Source organism: Heliangelus exortis, chromosome 2, assembly GCF_036169615.1.
Source record: "Heliangelus exortis chromosome 2, bHelExo1.hap1, whole genome shotgun sequence".
NCBI classification, from domain to species: domain Eukaryota; kingdom Metazoa; phylum Chordata; class Aves; order Apodiformes; family Trochilidae; genus Heliangelus; species Heliangelus exortis.
The window spans coordinates 67,590,989-67,609,789 of NC_092423.1; the positions used below are offsets into that span (position 1 = coordinate 67,590,989).

General features: G+C 44.6%; 2 protein-coding genes across 3 annotated transcripts in view; one reads left to right on the forward strand and one right to left on the reverse strand.

The window, feature by feature from the left end:
• Positions 1-2,439: 2,439 nt before the first annotated feature.
• On the reverse strand, positions 2,440-4,069 carry LOC139792922 (uncharacterized). The gene is made up of 3 exons (XM_071736893.1): positions 3,913-4,069; positions 3,053-3,630; positions 2,440-2,939 (listed from the first exon to the last, which is right to left on the reverse strand). Exons 1-3 carry the CDS (start codon positions 4,067-4,069, stop codon positions 2,667-2,669), a joined length of 1,008 nt encoding a protein of 335 aa, XP_071592994.1. The 3' UTR covers positions 2,440-2,666.
• The window catches only part of SLC22A23 (solute carrier family 22 member 23), a 113,356-nt gene continuing 98,299 nt past the window's right edge, over positions 3,745-18,801 (forward strand). Inside the window, exon 1 of one of the 2 annotated variants that reach the window (XM_071736529.1) lies at positions 3,745-4,772. In XM_071736529.1, the coding sequence (XP_071592630.1) occupies positions 4,236-4,772 (537 nt within the window). In that variant the 5' untranslated portion in view covers positions 3,745-4,235. The remainder of the gene's footprint in view (positions 4,773-18,801) is intronic. The other variant, XM_071736530.1, reaches the window with a different exon arrangement.

Genomic DNA, 18,801 nt, shown 5'->3' on the forward strand with positions numbered 1-18,801 from the left:
CCAAAGGTCCTATGTCTTGTCACTGAATTCAGAAGCACTGTCAAAGAATCCATGCTTGATTGCAAAATGTAGCATCTCATGAAGCCTTGCAATGGAGACAGAGGCTTGCTTCTGTAACCTCCAGCATTTACCCACATGTAGGCTCCACCATGCAGCTAAAATAGTCATTTCAATTCTTTCTCATTTCTTCATTCAAGCCAAAACCAATTTTCACAAGAATATGTTATTTGAAAGATATTTTCCCACAAGGTTTTGTTTCAGTGGTACTTATTCCACACAAAATTTATCTTTTTTGTCCTCAACTTTCCTGTAGTCAGAAACAGTCTCTCAAGGATCACTGTTTCAAGGGTGGTAGGAATTCTACTATGTAAAAATATGTAACTCTTGGGATTATGTTACCTTTGAAAATTTTCAGTTCCAAATGAAATTTCAAGATATAGGAGCAGCCCAGAAGCAGCATTTGGGATGAAAATGCTTGACCAGCTTGAGTAAGTGTGCCTGCCTCTTGTTATGGGCTTTTCATGACACTATATGACTGTATTCTGTTTCTCCAGATCTACTTGTTCATGGTATGCCTAACCTCTTTCTCTAAGGGTTCTTTTCCCTCCCATCTCTTCCAGGTTTTCAGTTCTTTGCTTTCTTCAGTCAAACTTCTCTTTCTGCCAAATTTCAACTTCAGACCTCCATTCCCAAAGTCCCCTTCCTTTTTCTATCTCTTCCTGCCAACCTCAGGCAATGCCAAAGCCTTTTACCCTTTGTGGGAAAAAAGAGTAGTAGCTGGGAGTTTCTAGAAGACCTGTCCTAAATGATCCGATTGAAGAAGAAATCTGGGAAGGGTAGGAAGCAGCCAGTGGGGCTAAACTGTGAGCTCACAACATGAAAAAGAAGCATGGAGAAAGTAGTTCATGTTTCCATGGAGTAAATGCAGAAGTATCACTTATCAAAAGCACAGGGACAAACACAGAAAAGCCAATACAACAAATAAAATTTAACTAGCAAGAGCATTGCAAGTAACAAGAAATCATTCAGTAAGTACATCAGCAGTAAGAGGAAGTCAAAAGCAAGTGGATTACTCATCAGAGAAAGTATTGACTGGTGCTGAGAAGGCTCAGAGTGTCTCATGCCTTTTTTGCACCAGTCTTAGCTAGAAGAGGTCACTCATGATCAGGCGGTTAATGTACTCATGATAAGGGAAGGATGTTTGAGCTCAGATTGAAACAGAAAGAGTTACAGGAGTATTTAGGTAACTTGGAGGTGTTTAAACCAATGGGCTGGATGGATTTCACACGAGGATACTGAAGGGCATGGCTCAAACAAAGTTGGAAACACGAGTGTTTGAGAGCTCCGGGTGGCCTTATAAGGACCCTGCTAAAGGAAAAGGGCAAAAGTGGTGCCTATCTTTAATCAGGACATTTTAAAATAAACAAATGAAAAAATAAATAAATAAACCAGCCAGACATAATTTTTTTCCAGAGAGCACCCAATACAAATAGATACATCATTTGTAAACAGACAGTGGGAAACAAAGAGAGAAGCAGCTATTAATATGGACACGTCAAAAAGAAATTTGCAAAGGCAGCCAAATTGCCTTGGCCAACAGAGGAACAGATCTTGTTATGGAAAGAAGGAGCAAGGGCTGCATTCACCTGTGCCTTGGTTTGGTTCTGCAAGGTCGTTCATAAATGAGGGAGTTCGGTTTACGTGAAAAAATTGGACAGTGGGTAAAAAATCGTAGAAACAGAGGTTGTCAGTGGTTTACAGACAAAGGGGGGGATTATAGATGCATTTCCAAAGAAATCTGTCCTGGGAAGTTTCATTAGCAGCCTTCAGAGATGGCACTAATCTGGGAGCAACTCCAAGTACAGTGAGGGATGAAATAAGAATTTAAAATAATCCTAAGAAATTGCTTGGAAAGCACAGAAGGTGACTGCAAAGCAACAAGAAGAGCTGGTTTTGCAGGCAGAGTTAACCCCCTGCACACACAGAGGCTGGGGCAATGCTCATGCTGCAGGCAGCAGATGGAGGGAAAACCAGAAAAGGGCTGGGGGCAACTGGTGGCTGAGAGGAGAGCAAGGGAGGTGGGCAAATTGCAGCTGGTCAGGATAAAGGAAACATGGCATGGGGCCATAACAACCATAAGATGTAAAATAGCACTATAACACAGGAACAGAGAGAGGGGGCTCCTGGGCAGGAAGCACCAGATCCATGTTTCAGCAAGGAACATTCAAATTGGGCAGGAGGACAAGCTCGTGGAAGCTGCAGGGTCGCTTGGGGACTGGGGATCCCTCAGAGCAGGACTAGGGGAAACCCTTTAAAGGGGTCCAGGACTATTAGTGTCTCATGTAAGAAAAGGAGCTAAAGGGAGGAAGATCTAAGGAGTTAATGCTGTAGAGTAACTCTCTTACAGAGAGATCAAGCAAATAAAAATCCACCAAGAGCTTGCTCTTCAACTTATATTTTGTAATGATGCCAGCCCTCTTCTAATGCAAACAAGTATTTTCTGCTCACTAGCCACGTTCATGTGTACAAGAGTATATTGATCTGCTGTCTCTCTTTCCTTTCTTCCAAAGGAAAAAATAACCACACGGTTCAGTAATGCTCCATGATGAAAATAGTCTGAGGCACTTACATGCTGAAGTAAATTTAGCTTACCATAAAAATAACCTTCACAAATTTGAGCTGTCTATCTTGCAATTAATTTTACAATTAATGTCAGGTCTAATCCGGTTACTACGTTTTAAAGCATGTACTAATTTGACAGGCTGACTGAAGCAACGCAGGTATGTCTTCTCCCACTGCTCCCAGATCTCACAAATGCCCCCTTCGACTTTCGGTCCTTCCCTGCAGGTCTGTGCTCGCTCCAGCCTTCCCTCTTCAAGCCACCCAGACAGCTCCTGCGGTTCGGCCCCCCGGTGCCGGTGCTCCTCCAGCCCAGCCAGCTGCAGCCGCAGTGCATTATTGAGCGATACCGAGTAAATAATTGATAGTAAGGAAATGACAGCCAGGGCACGCCCTTCGCCGGGCCCTCACCCTTCCCGCCCCGCCGCCCTACCTGCACCGGCGCCCAGCGCGACCTTGGGGCGGTGCCGAGGCCTTGCGGGGCCGCCCCGCGCCCTCCCAGCTCCGCCCCGTCCCGCCCCCAGCGGCGGCGGCTCTCTGCAGGGGGGCCGGGCCGGACCGGGCTGGGCCGGGCCGGCGGCGCGGCGGGAGTAGGTGCGGCCGCCCGGCACCGCGGGGGTGGAGCGGGGGGCGGTGGCGGGGCCGGACCGGACCGGCAGGTGGGGGCTGCCGGGAGGCGGAGGGCGAGTAGCCGGGAGGGCTGTTCGCCTCTGGAGGGAGGTGCGGCCGGCGGCTCGTCTCGGCGAGCGGGCTGCCGCGGGAAGCACACGGCGGCGGCGGTCCCCGCAGCCTGGGCCGCGGAGGGTCCGGCGGGGCCCCTTGCTGTAGAGGCAGATGTGCGGGACGGGGGTTTGCGGGGGGCTGGCCGGGGGGTGCTGGGGGCTGCCGCCGCCGCTGCTGCCGCGGCCGGGGGGGGAACCTTAGCTGTGCGGGAAGCGGGGAAGCCGCGTCGGGAGCTGTTATTTTCTTCTCCTTCCTTTGCCTTCCCTCCTCCTCCTCCACCTCCTCCTCCTCCTCACCAAAACCGGGAGAGGAGGCGTGTTCGTAGAGCCTTGCTGCACCGGTTTTGCTTGGTTTGTTGTTGCAGGGTTTGGTTCGCAGGGTGTTGGGATTTTTTTTTGTGTGTGAGTGTGTCTCTTTTTTTTCTTTTCTCTCTTTTTCTATCCTCTCTCCCTTTCTTCCCTGCCTCTCTTTTGGCCCATTGCATGTTCGGATCCGGCTGGATCCTTCTCTTTATTTTCGGCGGTGCCTCTCGGAGGGGGGAAGGGAGAGCTGGGGTGAGTGCAGCTTGACGCACAGGCGAGGGGAGGGGGGGCACCGCCGGCAGCTGCAGCGGTTCGTGGCCGCAGGGTGCGGGTGAGGAAGGGAGCGAGCGCGGGGCTCGCTCGGTGCCTCCCCTTTTATTCGCCCCTCTCCTTCCTCCCTTCTCTCCTTCCCTCCCCACCCCCATCCGTCTCCTGACGGGTCCGTTTGGGAGCGTGTGTGCAATAGATAACGTCGCCAGGTGTGTGGAAGAGAGGGAGGGAAAAAAGGAAGGAAGGAAGGAAGGACTCGTGCGGGAGCCGGGGCTGCCCCAGACCCACCTTCCCCCTATGTGACCCCCCCCGGGCGGCTGGATGGCGATAGACCGGCGCCGTGAGGCGGGCGGCGGGGGCCGGCCGCTGCCGGAGGAGAACGGCTCGGTGCCGGGAGCCGCGGGGGGGGCTACCGCCTCCCCCCCGGTGCCGAGCCCCGCCAGCACCGCCGGAGCCGGGGCCGAGATCCAAGCGGTGCCGCTGCCGCCGCCCGCCGCCACCTGCAGCCCGGTGCTCCTCGACTACGACGGCTCGGTGCTGCCCTTCCTCGGAGGACTGGGTGGCAGATACCAGCGGATCCTGGTGCTGCTCACCTGGGTCCCGGCCCTTTTCATCGGCTTCAGCAAGTTCTCGGACTCCTTCCTCTTGGACCAGCCCGACTTCTGGTGCCGGGAGGCGGATGGGCAGGGAAACTGGAGCGGGTCCCTGGCTCCGAGCCACGCCAACCGCAGCGGCAATAGCAGCATCTTCCCCCCGCCCGGGCTGCCCACCCCTGCGGGGGGCAACGCCAGCGAGTGCGACTGCCATGAGTGGCACTACCGCATCAGAGCCGGCCTCGTCCAAAACGTCGTGAGCAAGGTGAGAAAGGCGGCTTCCCGCAGCCCCTCTCGCTGTCCGCCCCTCACGGGACCCCCTCGACCCTGCCCCGGTCGGCACCCGTTTTCCCGAGGGGAGCAGCTGACCACGATGCGGATCTGTCCGTGTGTGCAGCTGCCGGGTATGTCAGGCATCCCGTGGGTTACCTTCCCGCTAGGAGTGAGTCCTGCATCCCAGTAATCCTTTCCCTCCCCGGGTGTCACATCGGATATCCGTCCTGTGGGTTTCTACCTGGGTTTCTACCTGGGTTTCTGCTCGTGGCATTCAGCTGCAAAGTTATGTCCTGAAACAGAATCCTCGGTGGCTTTTTGGGATCCTGGCAATGGCAGCAGCTGACCTGCTGTCTTGGGACACGGGTGTTTGTGGGGAAGACAACGGGGACAAATGTCACAAGTTAGCGAGGGGAAAGAGTTGTGGAAGAAGCTCCTGCTGTGATAGGACTTACCTTTGTGCTAGTTTGCACAAAACAAAGCAAGCAGCTGTTCAAAACGAAAACCTGGTTGTTTTTTAGGGAAGCTGGTGAGGTGGTCACTTAGCAGACGAACTTTTGCTGACTTCTTAGTTTCGGCTTGCTCCCTTGATAACAGTTTTGGTAGAGTCATAAGAGAAGAAATGTCTCACACAAGTAGTTGGATTTCAAAGGCAGAAAGTGCATGCTGCTCTCTCCTGTGTTGCCTAATGCAATGGCTAAGGTGGAAAATTTCTAGTGAGGAGGGTTCTGCCGCTTTCTGCTCTTACTTCGCATTTGCTGAGTAGAGCCTGCAAAAAAATGCCTCGTCTTTTCACCTGAAAGCTTTTGCTTGCTTACGCTTTGGGCCCTGCTGTCTCTGGGCCTCACTGATACTCTCAGGCAACTGTAGCTCTTGGAAATTCAAAATGAAACTTTTACAACTAGGAAAGTAGTTCCCTTAATCTCAAGAACCCCCTAACATCAGCAAAAACTACTTCCTGCCTAGGAGCAGTACTTTGGATTAACTTTGTTTATTTGGTTGTGAGAAAGAAACTCAGCAATAATCAGATGACTGGCCTGATTGTGCTTTGGTTAGCTGGCTTGTGTTCGTATTAATCATTATCATCTCAGTTCTTCTTTGTGCCCCTTGAAAGTATGCTCAACAAGGGAAAAAACAGGTAAAGCAAAGCCCTCAAAACCCAGAATAGATTTAAAAAAAAAAAAAAAAAACAAAAAAAAAACGAAAAAAAAGTTACCCAGCTATGCTACTTTCATGAAAAAAACCTCTGGTACGTGGTGGACTTGAATGGTTTGTGATGTAGAAGTGGAGATTTCATAATGAAATTTCATGTTTGAGAGGCAGATTTTCTTCTGTTTAACACTGATACTTAAATATTTAAAAATCTCAATTTTTTTTATAGTATAAACTATAAAAAAGTTCTTTTTTAAAATGTTCTAATCTTCTGAAGGTCCTCATCAAGTTGGCCATAAAAGGTTGGGGGAGAGTTAGTTTGCTATCTTGTGTGCTTCTTTAAGAATAATAATAAAAGTGTTCTTTGGAAGATCTTGTGGTATAGGGCAGTTCAGTTTTAAGAGATAAATAAACAGCTGTGGTCCCTGCTGTCTTGTTTGCTATTAGAACAAATAATAATAACACTAATCTTTTGACACTGTGTTTTTCCATTGTGGAGTTTTTATTTTTGCTGTATCCTCACTTTGAAAAATTTGGCAGCTTTTTCTCTTTGATATGTAATCCCGTGTAATTATAATTAGCTTGTTTTCTTGAGGTCAGGATTCCTACTCAGTTTGTGCTTTGGTTTATTTTTTGGGGTTTTCTGGGTGGGTGTGCTGTCTGTTTTTATCCCAATGAGGTAAGAGAGGAAAAACCCAGGCAGAATATCAGTGTATCTTATTTCAGAGTTGCTTTTTTATAAACTCTCAGGAGCTTAGATACTGTGAGAGATTCTCGTAACTGCTGGCCCTTGTTATGTGCATCCCACTGTCCTTTGTGAGAAAGCCCTGCCCTGGGTGAATTTGGGAGGCTGGATGTTCAGATCTCCTTTTAATCCCATCAAAAATACTTTTGTTTCTGTAATGTATTAGGCAATGTTCTCATATTTCTAAATAGACTTTTATTAAATCTTAGTCTAATATACGCTCAGATGTGTAGTAGCCAAGGGTTATATTGAAATACCATGAAGACATCCAAAAGTATATTAATAAAAAATGCACTTTTGTTTGGCCAGTAAATCCCGTTGTTCTTCAGCAGTCCAGGCTTATAGCTGCTGAATGCTCCATTGTTTCTTTATCTTCAGAAATGATGAAACAACTAAGGTTATTTAGTGCAGAGTGTATTTTCTGCTTTGCATTTTACTGATGTGCATGCAACGTCACTTTCCCCTTCTCCTCAGGTGCAGGTGGCTGTCCTTAAACAGCATTAAGCTTCAGTGTTTCCATAGCCTCTCTCTTAGTGGTGCCCTTCATCCTTCAGCCTTGAAATGTTGTCTCTCTGCCCAGGCTTTCCTGGCTCTCTCTTTCCCAGTGCCCATTTTCTCCCAGCCTGCGTCATGCTTGGGTTTAACCAAGTGGGGATCTTGCTGTTTCCAGCCCTGCTCTGTGCTTTGCTGAGCTCCATTTCTCTCTGAGTCTTTGCTGGAGCCAGGGGTGGCCTTGCACCTTCCTTGAAGAGTGGGTTGGCATTGCCATGCTAGGTGCTGCCATTACTTTGACCTCCTCGACTGAGTCACCGGGAATGGTGCTTTTTATAGTGCTGCCAGTCATTAGAACTGGAAGTGGTAATAAAGGATGTGCTGCTTATTATTTAACAGTGTTGAAATACATATAGTGAAGAGGTCAAAGGGATAATTTAACCACAGGGATTTCCAGTGGCCATATTAAATCACCCATCTTGAGTTAATGTTCTGACTTGGTACATAAATCTTGGACTTCAGCTTGGTTTGTACATAAAATACTTTCCTTTATGCAATCCATTTGTGAGGCTTTTTAATCACTAAATGATTCTTTGAGGATTTTCGTCTGTTCTTTATCACATCATCACCATTATCATACTACTATGAACAGAGTGCACGTGGTGTTTGTGAGATATATCCCAACCTAGCCTTTATGCAAAAGGCTAGTAAAAAAAACCCAAAACAGAAGTCTGTCTTTTAAATGATCTGTACATCTTCCCAATGTCCAAAGCAAAGGAACAATGCTGAGAAATGTTCTTCATTTTTTGCTAGGGGGAAACTTGAGGTCTCGGTTTTCCCATTTACAGAGTGATGCCTTAGGCAAATTCTTAACATTAATGCAATAAACTACAGAATGACAACTGAACATATGTAGTCATGAAGCCTAGCAGGAAGGTGGAGTGTGTGCATAGCAGGGACTCAGAATTTTAACTCTCTCAACTTCTTTAGTAGTCTTGGGGCAAAGTTTTCAGGGAAGCTCTTAGTTACATGATCGATGTGGTTGTTTTTTAGTTTGGGTTGCTTTTTTTTTTCCCCTCCATTACTAGAATGACCTGTCTGCTGTGTTTGATTGCACTGTGTGGTGGGGTTGTTTGTTGTTCTTAATGCTAATCTGTATCAGGGACACCAAAAGTTGACAATGGGCAGGGACTGAGACTTGATTAAATTGTGGCAGCTGATGGCACAGCATCCCACCCGCCTGCAGCCACAGCTTTCCAGATCATTCCACCTCTTGGAGGTGGTGTAGAGGCAAGTGGTTAGTTAAAGTCTGAGTTTGACTCACCCAGAGCAATTATGTAATAATATTTAATGTCTAGTCACAAGGGAATTCCTGTTGTGGCTGCTTTTCTGCTCCAGATCTCCAGATGCTTTTTTTTTTTTTTTTTTTTTTTTTTTTTTTTTTTTTTTTTTCCTGCAGTGCCTCTCTCTTGGCTCTCAGCTTCCCACTTGATTGGGTTTGAGTCATCTTTCTAAAGTAACATGCCACCTTTTTACCACGGCTTGATCTTTCTCATGCCAGTTTGGCTGAGCCTCTAGAAAATTGTCCCCTCCAGAAAAGTGGAGCTTAATTCAAGAGAGCCAGATCTTCTATGGTCAGTGCTGCCATGCAGCAAGCACCGAGCAGTGCTGTCTTGGTGTGAACCTGGGTCAGTTCAGACTGGGATGTTCTGGCACTCTACTGTTTACATCTTCAGCTGATTTAATTTGCTAACCTCATAAAGAACTTTCTCTTAAAATACTTTTTTTTTTTTTTTTTTTTCCCTGGGTTTTCTGCTGGGTTAATGAAGTGAAATGGCTCTGTGAGCTGATGTACGCCCTAGACTTCAGTGGTTTTGTGGGATTATTGTGGGTATCTGCAAGTAGCCAAAAATGGTGCAACAAAGAAATCCCTGTGTGGTAACAATGCTGATAAATTTGGCGTTGCTTGTATGGTAACATTTCTTGGGGTAGGAGATAGGTGTACATTTCAATGGGATTTTTGAGAGTATTGTTGTTAATTAATTTGAAGGGGATCACTCTGACAAGGTCCTTCCCAAAATAAGAGCTGTACCACCCTTTCCAGGCACTAATGGGAGGAGGTCTCACTCATTTGTGTGTATCCACCAGTTGGCTGGTCACTGCAAAGAGGCTTTGGAAATGCTCATGCTTCTCTTCTTTTCCTGCAACTGCCAGGATTTGTCTTGGTGTTGCTTCCTGTCTGACTGGCTCTTCTTAGTCCCAAATCTATGAAAACCTTGAGTTACTGTGCCCAGTGCAGTAGTTGGGTCAGAAGCAGCAAAATCAGAGCTAGTCTATCTTCTATGTCCTTATTTCCCTTGTACATATTGAAGGAAGTGTAGAGACCTGCAAGGTAGATGCTCATAGTGGGCAGGAGTATTCTAAATTTCTTTCAGATGTGTCTTTAATATTACTCTCTCTGCTCCTAATGCAGAAGATGCTGAAGGCATCAACAAGTCCCTGTAATTAGAGGAATCTAGAAAAACTGGCAGACCAGAGCAAACTACTACCATTTTTTGTTGAGTTTTTTTGTATGGCAACCTCAGAGATCCCAAACTACTTTTCTCTTCCCTCCCACTGCAAGCTAGCTGCAAGCATCAGCAGTTGCCAGTCTGAGCACTTGCAGGCTTGAGAATTATTCTTGTTAGAGAGGGAGCAAGGGAACCTGGCTGCCTGTCCTGCTACAGCTGCTCTGGGGTTTGCCCAGACACACTGAAGGTGGTGATGGAGTCTCCAGGTTGTCAGAGAGCTGGTGAACAACACAAAAACACTGGAGATAGTTTCTGGCTGCACAGAGTGGAGGAAGGAGGCAGCTGTTTTGGGAACAGTAACTGCAGTTTCCTGGTGGTGTGGAACTGTTGTCTGCAAACAGCAAATTACTTGATGTTGATCTTTGAGATAACCAGGTATGATGATATCACCAGCCTACATAATGCTTCTTGGGGGTGGCAGGGGATGTTATGTATGGGTCAAAACATTTTCAAGCAATTGGTCTAGAAGAAAGAGGCTGGGCTAAGACCAATACTGACAGCAAAACTCAAATAGTCTTGGGGTTTTTTATCTAGTATGGGTTAATGTTTATTATCACACTTAAGATAAAGTGTATTGGATACAGGAATGTCATTTCAGCCTACCATAAATAGTTTGTAACTAGTGGTAATAGTGATCATTCAGGAAGGTAGCTCTGTGTTAGGATATCGTAGTCATTCTTAGCTCTCAGAATCTTGCTTTTGAGACTTTAATATTCCAAATTTTCTATGTTTATGTCAAACAACTGCATTTTATTTCTGGATGGAGGTGATGTTTGAAATAGTTGGGGATTTGTTTGGTTTTGTTTCCACTCCTAATATGTTCTGTATCTCAGTCATTGAGTTTAAACACTGACCATGCCCATGCTGTGGCAGAAGTTGCAGGCTATGGTGTATATTTAACAGCTGTTCAGGCTGTCTAAAACCAAATTTCCAAGGTGCTCTAGCAGTTTTACCTTTTCTTACTCCAGCTCCAGGACTGCAGTTATAGAAGATGACCTCATGTTTTTCTTAAAGCGTTTGTCAAAGAGGAGGAACTGGCACTTACGAAGGCGTCTAATTTGGAGACAGTTCTGATGGTAGCATTGAGATGAGGACTGCAGGCCAGCTGAACATGAAGGTGTTCATTTTTTAATCAAATAACATCTGGAATAGCATGAGGATTACGTGTTTCCTCAACTTAAAAAACTTTTGGCTGTAGTAGTGGTGCAAACTCTTAAAATTAAAGCTTTCAAAATGAATTCCAGTGAGCAGCTAAATTTAGAAAATGCTGAAAGGGATTCAATGCTCTTTTGTACCTTGTCTTTTGTTTTTCCTGTCAGCCTCTTTGTTTCTGCCTGCTTTCCTCTCTGCACTCTCTGGCATCCTTGCTTGGGTCTGTTGCTCTTACTCACTCCCTTTCATACTCCTTCCTCTTCTCACTCTTCCTTGACACAGCGGGGCCAGCACTGGGTTACCCACCAGTAACTGTGCAATTGATTAAGCTGAGATCTTGCTGTGAAAGAAAGGAATGGGATTTGCTGTAGAGAATTTGAGAATCAGAGAACCCTGTCAGAGGAAGGTGCTGCGGCAGTGCCGAGTGCTCGGTTCTGGTGCTGAATTCCCCCAGAGCAGCCTGTCTTGGGTTCTGGTCATGACTGTCCTACTCAAGCACAAGAACAAAAGACTAAGTAACGGAGGTATATCCTGATACTTTTTTCTGGGATGCCTATATAGAGTCACAAGTAGCAAAGTCAGGAGAATCAGGAATGCTACTTGTGAGATGCGGGGAAGTGGTACATCCATCTTGTCCAGCAGCAAGTGATTTATAGTTATCCTTGCACACTATTTGCAGAGCAGGGTGGTCCCTGGAAAAGGTTTTCAGCTGCTAGACAGTTGTGGAGGAATTAGTTTTGGCTAAAGTTATTTTGCAGTGCTCTGGAACTGCCTGGTCTCCTCCTGGCTTCCAGACCAAGGTCCATGAGCATGTAGATAATGTTGCAATGTCCACCCTACAAATATTATTGAGGATAAGGAATGTAAGTTAAAGTCTAAGACCATTTCCCTGTTCAGTCTCCCAGGGCTATGTAAAGCATTGTCTGCATGAACAATACAATCTAGAAAGACCAGTTTCTTATTTTGATTTTTTTTTAAGCAAGTGAAATATTTTTCTTTCTTTCTTTCTTTCTTCCATTTAATATTTATTTAAGTTTGAATTAATACCAGGCCTTCCTTTTTTCCCCTCTCCTTTTTTTCTTGCCTGAATTATAATAGCTCTACTCTTCAAATTATGAGAGGGCAGGGTCACAGCAGCAATAATTGCATGTCAGAATTAAGGTGTTTGATCTTTTAATCTATGGTAATTTTAATCAAGTATTTCTCATGAGAAGGAACTTCCTCCTCATGTTGTCTTTTTCTGCATTTCAGAGTTTTTGTCCCAAACCTTAAAAAGGCCCAATAAGAGAACAAATTAGGTTTTACCATATCAGCTGTCTCAAGGCTTCATGTGTACAGTAAGTTTTATTCAAGTGTGGTTTTGGCAACCTGAAAAATATCAGTCCTGAAAGTGTTAACTTGTTTCCAACAATTGGATGATAGCAAAGGTTAATATTTATCCAAAATGTTGGGGTTTTTTTTACATATGGCTTCAATTTACAATGTCTAGGCCTGTTCTAAACATCAATTTGAAAACTCGTTTAACTTTTTATTTAGTTTGGTTGTGAAGCCAGTCCCAGCAGCATGCACCTTGGTGAGATTAAGATTATTTTAAGATAAAAAACTGAGGGACATCACTCAGAAGTGGCTTTTCTCAGTGTGTCTGTCATTCCTAGTGATGGGCAGACCCTGCTACAGGTCTTAAGCTAAGAACAGGTTTAAAGGTGCTGGGTGAGAGTGGCTTCTAATGATGTCAGACTACACAGAAAATATACTTAATTACATCACAGAGATGTGAAAGAGAGATGAAGTATCTAACCTTGCTCTCTGGAAAGTTATGAATGTAACGTTTATGAAAGCTTCAAGCGAGATTTTGTATCTCACAACTCTTTGATGTTAGATGGCATTATGGAGTTGGAAAAAGTGAAGTAGATTGCATCAGCTGCAGAACAAGTTAGTTGACTGATCATGGGAGGGCAGAGGCTGGAGAAGATCAAAATGTCTCAGAATAAAGGGAACTCCTGCTACTGAAAATAAAAGAAGTAGCGATGGGGAAGTGGGTGGTATATGGGTGCTACTAAAATTGATTTAATCATGTTGAGTATTCAGAAGACTGTCATATGAGTAGCAAATCATATTTTAATTGTTAGCGTATTAGTGATGATTATTTACTTAGCAAACTTCCTTCTTGCCTGTCCCACTGGGTAAAAGAAACAAATCTGTGATGAGAGTAAGGCTGGGAACAGAAGAGCTAATTGCTCCTGACTGAAGGGTAAAGTTGAAGGATAGATTAAACCTTCAAAATTTTTCAGTATTTCAGGTAGAATCTCATTCTTTCAGGTAGCATTTAATTATCTTGGGACTCTGCTGAAGTGCTTAGTGGATAGTTTGGAGGGTCTTTTTTGCTTATCACATAGGTTAAAGAATAACTTTGAGCAAAACTTTGAATTTAAAGTCCCTTCCATTTTACTGTCCATGAAACAATGTTGATTTGTGTCTTCTGATGGATTTGAAGTTTTGGGCTTGTTTTGTGGTTGCAGCATCATTGCTTGTGCCCTCATGCCAGGCTGGGGACAGGGCTTTTAAAGGTGAGGCATGACTGAAAGTCATTAGATTTGACATAGGGTAACCAGATGTGTGTGGTGCAGCTTGGCTGGCAGCCTGGCACTACTTTGGCAGTGGCAGGCAGGAGATGCTACAGTAATGCATCTGCTATTGGCATCAGTTTTTTGCTGCTGGGGGAGAACAGGGCCAGGCACATACTGTGTACAAGCAGGACTGCATCCCTGCATAGGGCATAGTGGGGACAGCCTACTTACCCTGAGGTCACTAATAGAGGAGACAGCAGTGTATCTGTCTGTCTGGTTGCAAGCAGCTGAAGTTTGCAAACCAGGAGGAAGTGGATTTTATGTATTGGTGTTCACGCAGTGATGTGTGGAAACACAGCACAGAGCCTGTGTGCTTTACTTATAAGTCTGAAATACCAGTCTTAACGAAGATGCACGTCGAAAGCTAATGTGGAAATTTCTCAGCTAAGTCATGCATAGCCAAGAATGTGGTTTTGGAGTATAAATTTCAGCAATTTCAACTCGGTTAAAATTGAAAAACCATTAGGGAAGTTCGTGAAGGTTGTGCAGTCCTGTACTATTTCGCAGGGATGGAAGCTGTTTTCGTAGGTACATGAAACTGCTTTCATACAACCCTGCATGATCTAATTATATCTTTCTTGGAAGACAGCTCGGCATGTGTCCTCCTGCTCACGCGTCGTCCCCTCTTTCTTCCCCACTCTACTCCCTCCTCATGTCCCCCAAATTTTCAGCTTTGTTGTCATAATCAAAAGTAGTTTCTTTGCTTTGTTTTTCAAAGGGTAATTTGCCCAGGCAGTCATGTCTGTAGTTAAAGCAACCTTACAATTTCTGTGTATATGACCTTGTGTTCACCGTTTACTAGTGATTTTCTTAAGCTGCAGCTTTCCCTGCCAGCTGTCTACGGTGGTCAGAAGTGGTTTACTGGCTTTCAAGAATGAAAAGTGTAGAAAATGTTGCCACTGTAAGAAAAATTAATTGGCTGAGAAACCGAACAAAACAAACCCTTGCATGACCTATCAAACTCCTTTGTACAGGAATAGGGATACCAGTTTTGTCAGGAACAGGAAGGAGGCAGATGGTAAGCAAAAGGTGATATTCTGGTACCAACAATATCTACTTTGTTATGTGAGTTCTTGCAAGCTTGGATGGCTATAAACCTTTCAAAATACTGCTGTGTACTTGCTCAGTAAAAATCTGTTTATTAAAAGGATTTGTCTTTAAGAGGTCCTAAGCTCCCAGGCAGTGGTCAAAGATTTTCAGCAAAAGCATCCACTTATGATACAGTTTAAGAAAGTCAGATGTACCCAGCACTTGGAGGTCTAGTATCACATGGAGAGGAAGTAATTTAAGAGTCAGGTATTGAGTGTGTGGTGGAGTGAGGCATTCCAGCATAGGTGTTATAGGCTTCTTAGAGTTTCTGTTCAAAGAAAACAAACAACAACTTCTCCAGCTCTTTTGTTGGTTTTCTTCTGGCTTTTTAAAAATGACTTGTGTTTTCCAGGTAAGTTAGGTTGTGTCTAGCAAGAACTTAAGGCAAAATGTCATTTAAAGATGTTTGGTTCTGAATGTGGTTGTTCAAAGAAGGAGGGAATCATTAATTTTTATAATTTCTTGGAAAGTCTTTCAGGGTATGTTGTTGGGGTTTTTTTGTTGGTTTTGGTGGTTTTTGTTGGTTTGTTCTTTGGGGTTTTTTTGTTTGGTTGGTTGGTTTTGTTTTGTTTTAATCTTCTTAATATCCCCATTTTAAAATGTGAACTTTTTGATACTTCCACCCAACTGATTGTCCCGGTGGTCAAAAAATGCCAGGTATTCTCAAAAGCACTTTATTGACACTTAAAGTACAGACCAGGGAGTGCTTTGCCCAGCTGTGATCTCAAAGGAGAGGCATCTCTGCCCTGAATGTTGAAGGTTAAATAGTTTAAATGCTTTGTTGTTGCCATGACTGAGAAGGAGGTACAAGGACACCTGAGCAGCTTGGTCATGTGGCAGTAAAACCACCCCAGCTTTAAGTGTTGCAGTTGGGCTGGCACATCCCTCTGAGAGCATTCTCCTATATCCTCTTTGCAGCACAGTTATTTTCTCTCAAGTTGAACATCACACCACTTTCCTGAAAGTTGTACTCTGTTTTTAACATTAAAAATACTGCCAGAGGGTCACCTTTGGCTGGGGGCTGGGAAGGGGGCAGAGTGGCATTTGTTTTGTAGCAGCCTGGAGGGAAATCTTGACACAGTAATCTCCTGTGGCTCTAACTATGAGTACTACTTGGATAATTTAGTGCTGGGAAAAGGCATTTGTGGTAGATATAATAGGATAGAGGTACTGACTTTTTAGCTTTTCTGTTGTGTGCTTGGCTTTTTTAGTGCTTGGTCTGCTGAGTTGGAGCTCTTTCTCCAGGAAATAAGCATCTGGAGACTGTTTTCTTTTTTCTTACATATATCATGTGAAGAGCATATTTTTCATACATAACTTCTTAAATTCTTCTTTAAAACAACTTTGTGGTTTGATTTTTTTTTTAATTTTTTTATTTTTTTTAGAAACATTCTTAAGAGAATCTGAAGTCATCATAAATTTAAACTCTAACTAAGCGAGGTATTTATATAGAAGATGGATTCTAGTGCTGCAGTTATAAAAAGATGAAGCAGGAAGGAGAGGAACAAAGAAGAGACCAAATATACAAGGACCTCAGTGACAAATACCAGATTTTTATTTTCATGTATTAGTCTTAAAATCACCACCTAACATGCAAGTGAGCTTGTGGCTTTTCCCCAGGAGAGATTTGGGGCTGCTTCAGTGGTCTGTGGTATTAAGTGATACTTAGAGACTGGGGCTTCCAAAAAAGGACCTTTTTTCTAGGGGCCAAGAAGCAGTGTGCAGTGTGTGGGGCATGTTATGTGTTCAGGACAGTGTCTGCAAAGCCCCTCACAGCATCTGGGCTTCCAAGGCAATGACCCTCTGGTCTCCTTGTGCTGGAATTGATGCAGAGAGCTGTTAGTGCAGGACCATGACCTGTCTGCACACTGCAAACCCACAGTGTGGAAAGAGGGGGTGTGTGTGTCCCTGTATCCTCTCGTGGGTTCTTTGTGCCAGCCTCCAGGCAAGTGTTGGACCAGAGCATCTCTCATCCAGTCTCTTTGCTATTTTTAGGACCGAAGGGTATGCCTTGCACTTTTCCACACTATCAGGGTGAAGGTATGGAACAAATTAAATCCATGGTAGGCAACTTACTAGGACCTTTTTGAAGTAGGTATTCACTATGCTTAGACATCACAGACAGCATTATGGTCTCTGGAGGATAAGTGCTTTTGAGGCATGAGCTCTTAATTGAGACAGCCTGTGCTTGTAGTCATAAACATGCAGGAGACTTCCCATTTGTGACTTTCGTAACTTCAGAGCAAATACTGACTCACTCTGAGCCCTGTCCAGATTTTCTCCCCTTGTAAAGGAATTACAGGATGGTTACTTTTTGTGTGCATTACCTTCTGCCAGATGTCTTTCCAAGCATCTCATTCTTCGAATAGTCCTCCATCTTCATAGAGTGATTCACAGCATGGGTGGTGACTCACTGGGATCAATTAAACATTAGGATCTTGAAGGTGTGGCTCCTTAAGCTTTGACAAAAAAAAAAATGCTATCACAACACGAAAAAAAACATTTGCAATGTCATGCACATGTGCACAGGTGGCAAATTTTCCACGTTGCTGTACTGCTACGAAAAAAAGCTTTTGTTTTTATATATTCCCACAGTTATTTTTGTTTTAGCATAACAAGACAGCCCTATTGGTTTATAAAGTCTTGCATTAGGCGGATGGACAGAAAGACAGACAAAACCCAAGGAAGCAAAGAGAAATTCCAGGGAGCACTGTAAATTTAGTAGCACCTTTCTTTCAAGGTGGGCTCTGCTAACTCCCAAGGGGGACACCAGAGGATTCAGCCAGAGCAGTTACATGTTTCTCTGCTTGTAACAGATGAATCTACTTTTTATAAGAGGCAGCAGAGGATTACTGTCTCCTCTTCAACCAAAACAATCCCAGTGCAGATTGACTTGAAGTGCCACTTGAGCTGTCATTGGTGCTGCCCAACCCAGCATTTACTTATTTTTCCTTCAGGGACATGAAAACCTGTTGCTTCTTTCTCTGTGGAGCTAATGCAGGCGTTGTGTTTGCCTGCCAGCCACCCCCAGCCAGCCCTGCCATGGCACTGGGCTCATGTCAAATGGACTCTGATATGCTGGGTCCAGGTGTATGTAAGGGGGGAGAGAGGGAGCACTGATGCTGTTTATGGTACCTGCTTTAGTATTAACTCCTTGAAGCTGAGGCTGCAGCCCTCTGCTTTTGGCTTTTCCATGGGGAAGGGAAGGGGAAGCACAGGTCTCTGGCAAAACTCCTGCTCTTTCAGCATGGCCCAGCCTTGCTGGTTTGCCCTGCTGGTGTGTTAAGATGGGTGGGAACGATAGGCTAGCCATTAGATATGTATGTTGTCCTATTTATGTCATCTGCAACGTCCATTTTTCTTTTGTGCCTTCTCCTTATTCTTCTCTTTCCCTCTAAGTGAGATGCCCCAGTGTCACCTGCCACTGCCCTGCCAAATTTATTTTGGATAAATGGTTCAGAGTCGTGATAGCTGCTGGAGGAGAAACTAGAGTACAGTTGTGCTCTTAGCAGTGAGCAAGTAATTTGGGATCTTGGCAGAAAGTTTGTACTAAAGCAACTGTTGAAATATTTCACCATTTCCGTATTTTTTAATTCTGAGGGGTTTGGAGAGTGGGAGGTTCAGGAAAGGCTGGGAGCTGCCTGTGTCTGTCAGCACCAACATTTGTCTGCCCTTGGGGGATCTGCTCTGGATGGTGCTGGCCTGCAGAGCTAAGCCAGAGTGCTAACCCAGGGCAGGAAAGAGCCAGAGGCAGGGTTTGCAAGGAAGTACATGTTTGGGTTTTCAGAGCATCTGGGGAGTTGGGCAATAGCAAACAGACAAACAAACAATGACTTGCAGATAAGTTATCAAAAAGAGGAGGTGCATTTTAAGCACCACTGAAGGCCATGGTGATAGGATGACTTTTCTCCTGCTCTTACGGTCTGTCCCAGTGTGCCAAAGTGGTTTGACATCTCTTGTCCTGGCCTGAAATTTCACAACAACCCCTCATGAGATTTTGGCTTTTCCAGTTGTGAACCTTTAGCAAAGAGTAATCTGCCTGGAGCTCGTGCAAAGGCTGACTGTCTTTGACTAGCAATAGTGAGCTCTGCAAATGAAAAGGCACCCAGATTTCTGCTTTTTCTTTTTGCAGTTGGATGACATCACTGTTCCTCTGACAGCTATAAAATTAAAAATTAATAAATTGGAGAGATT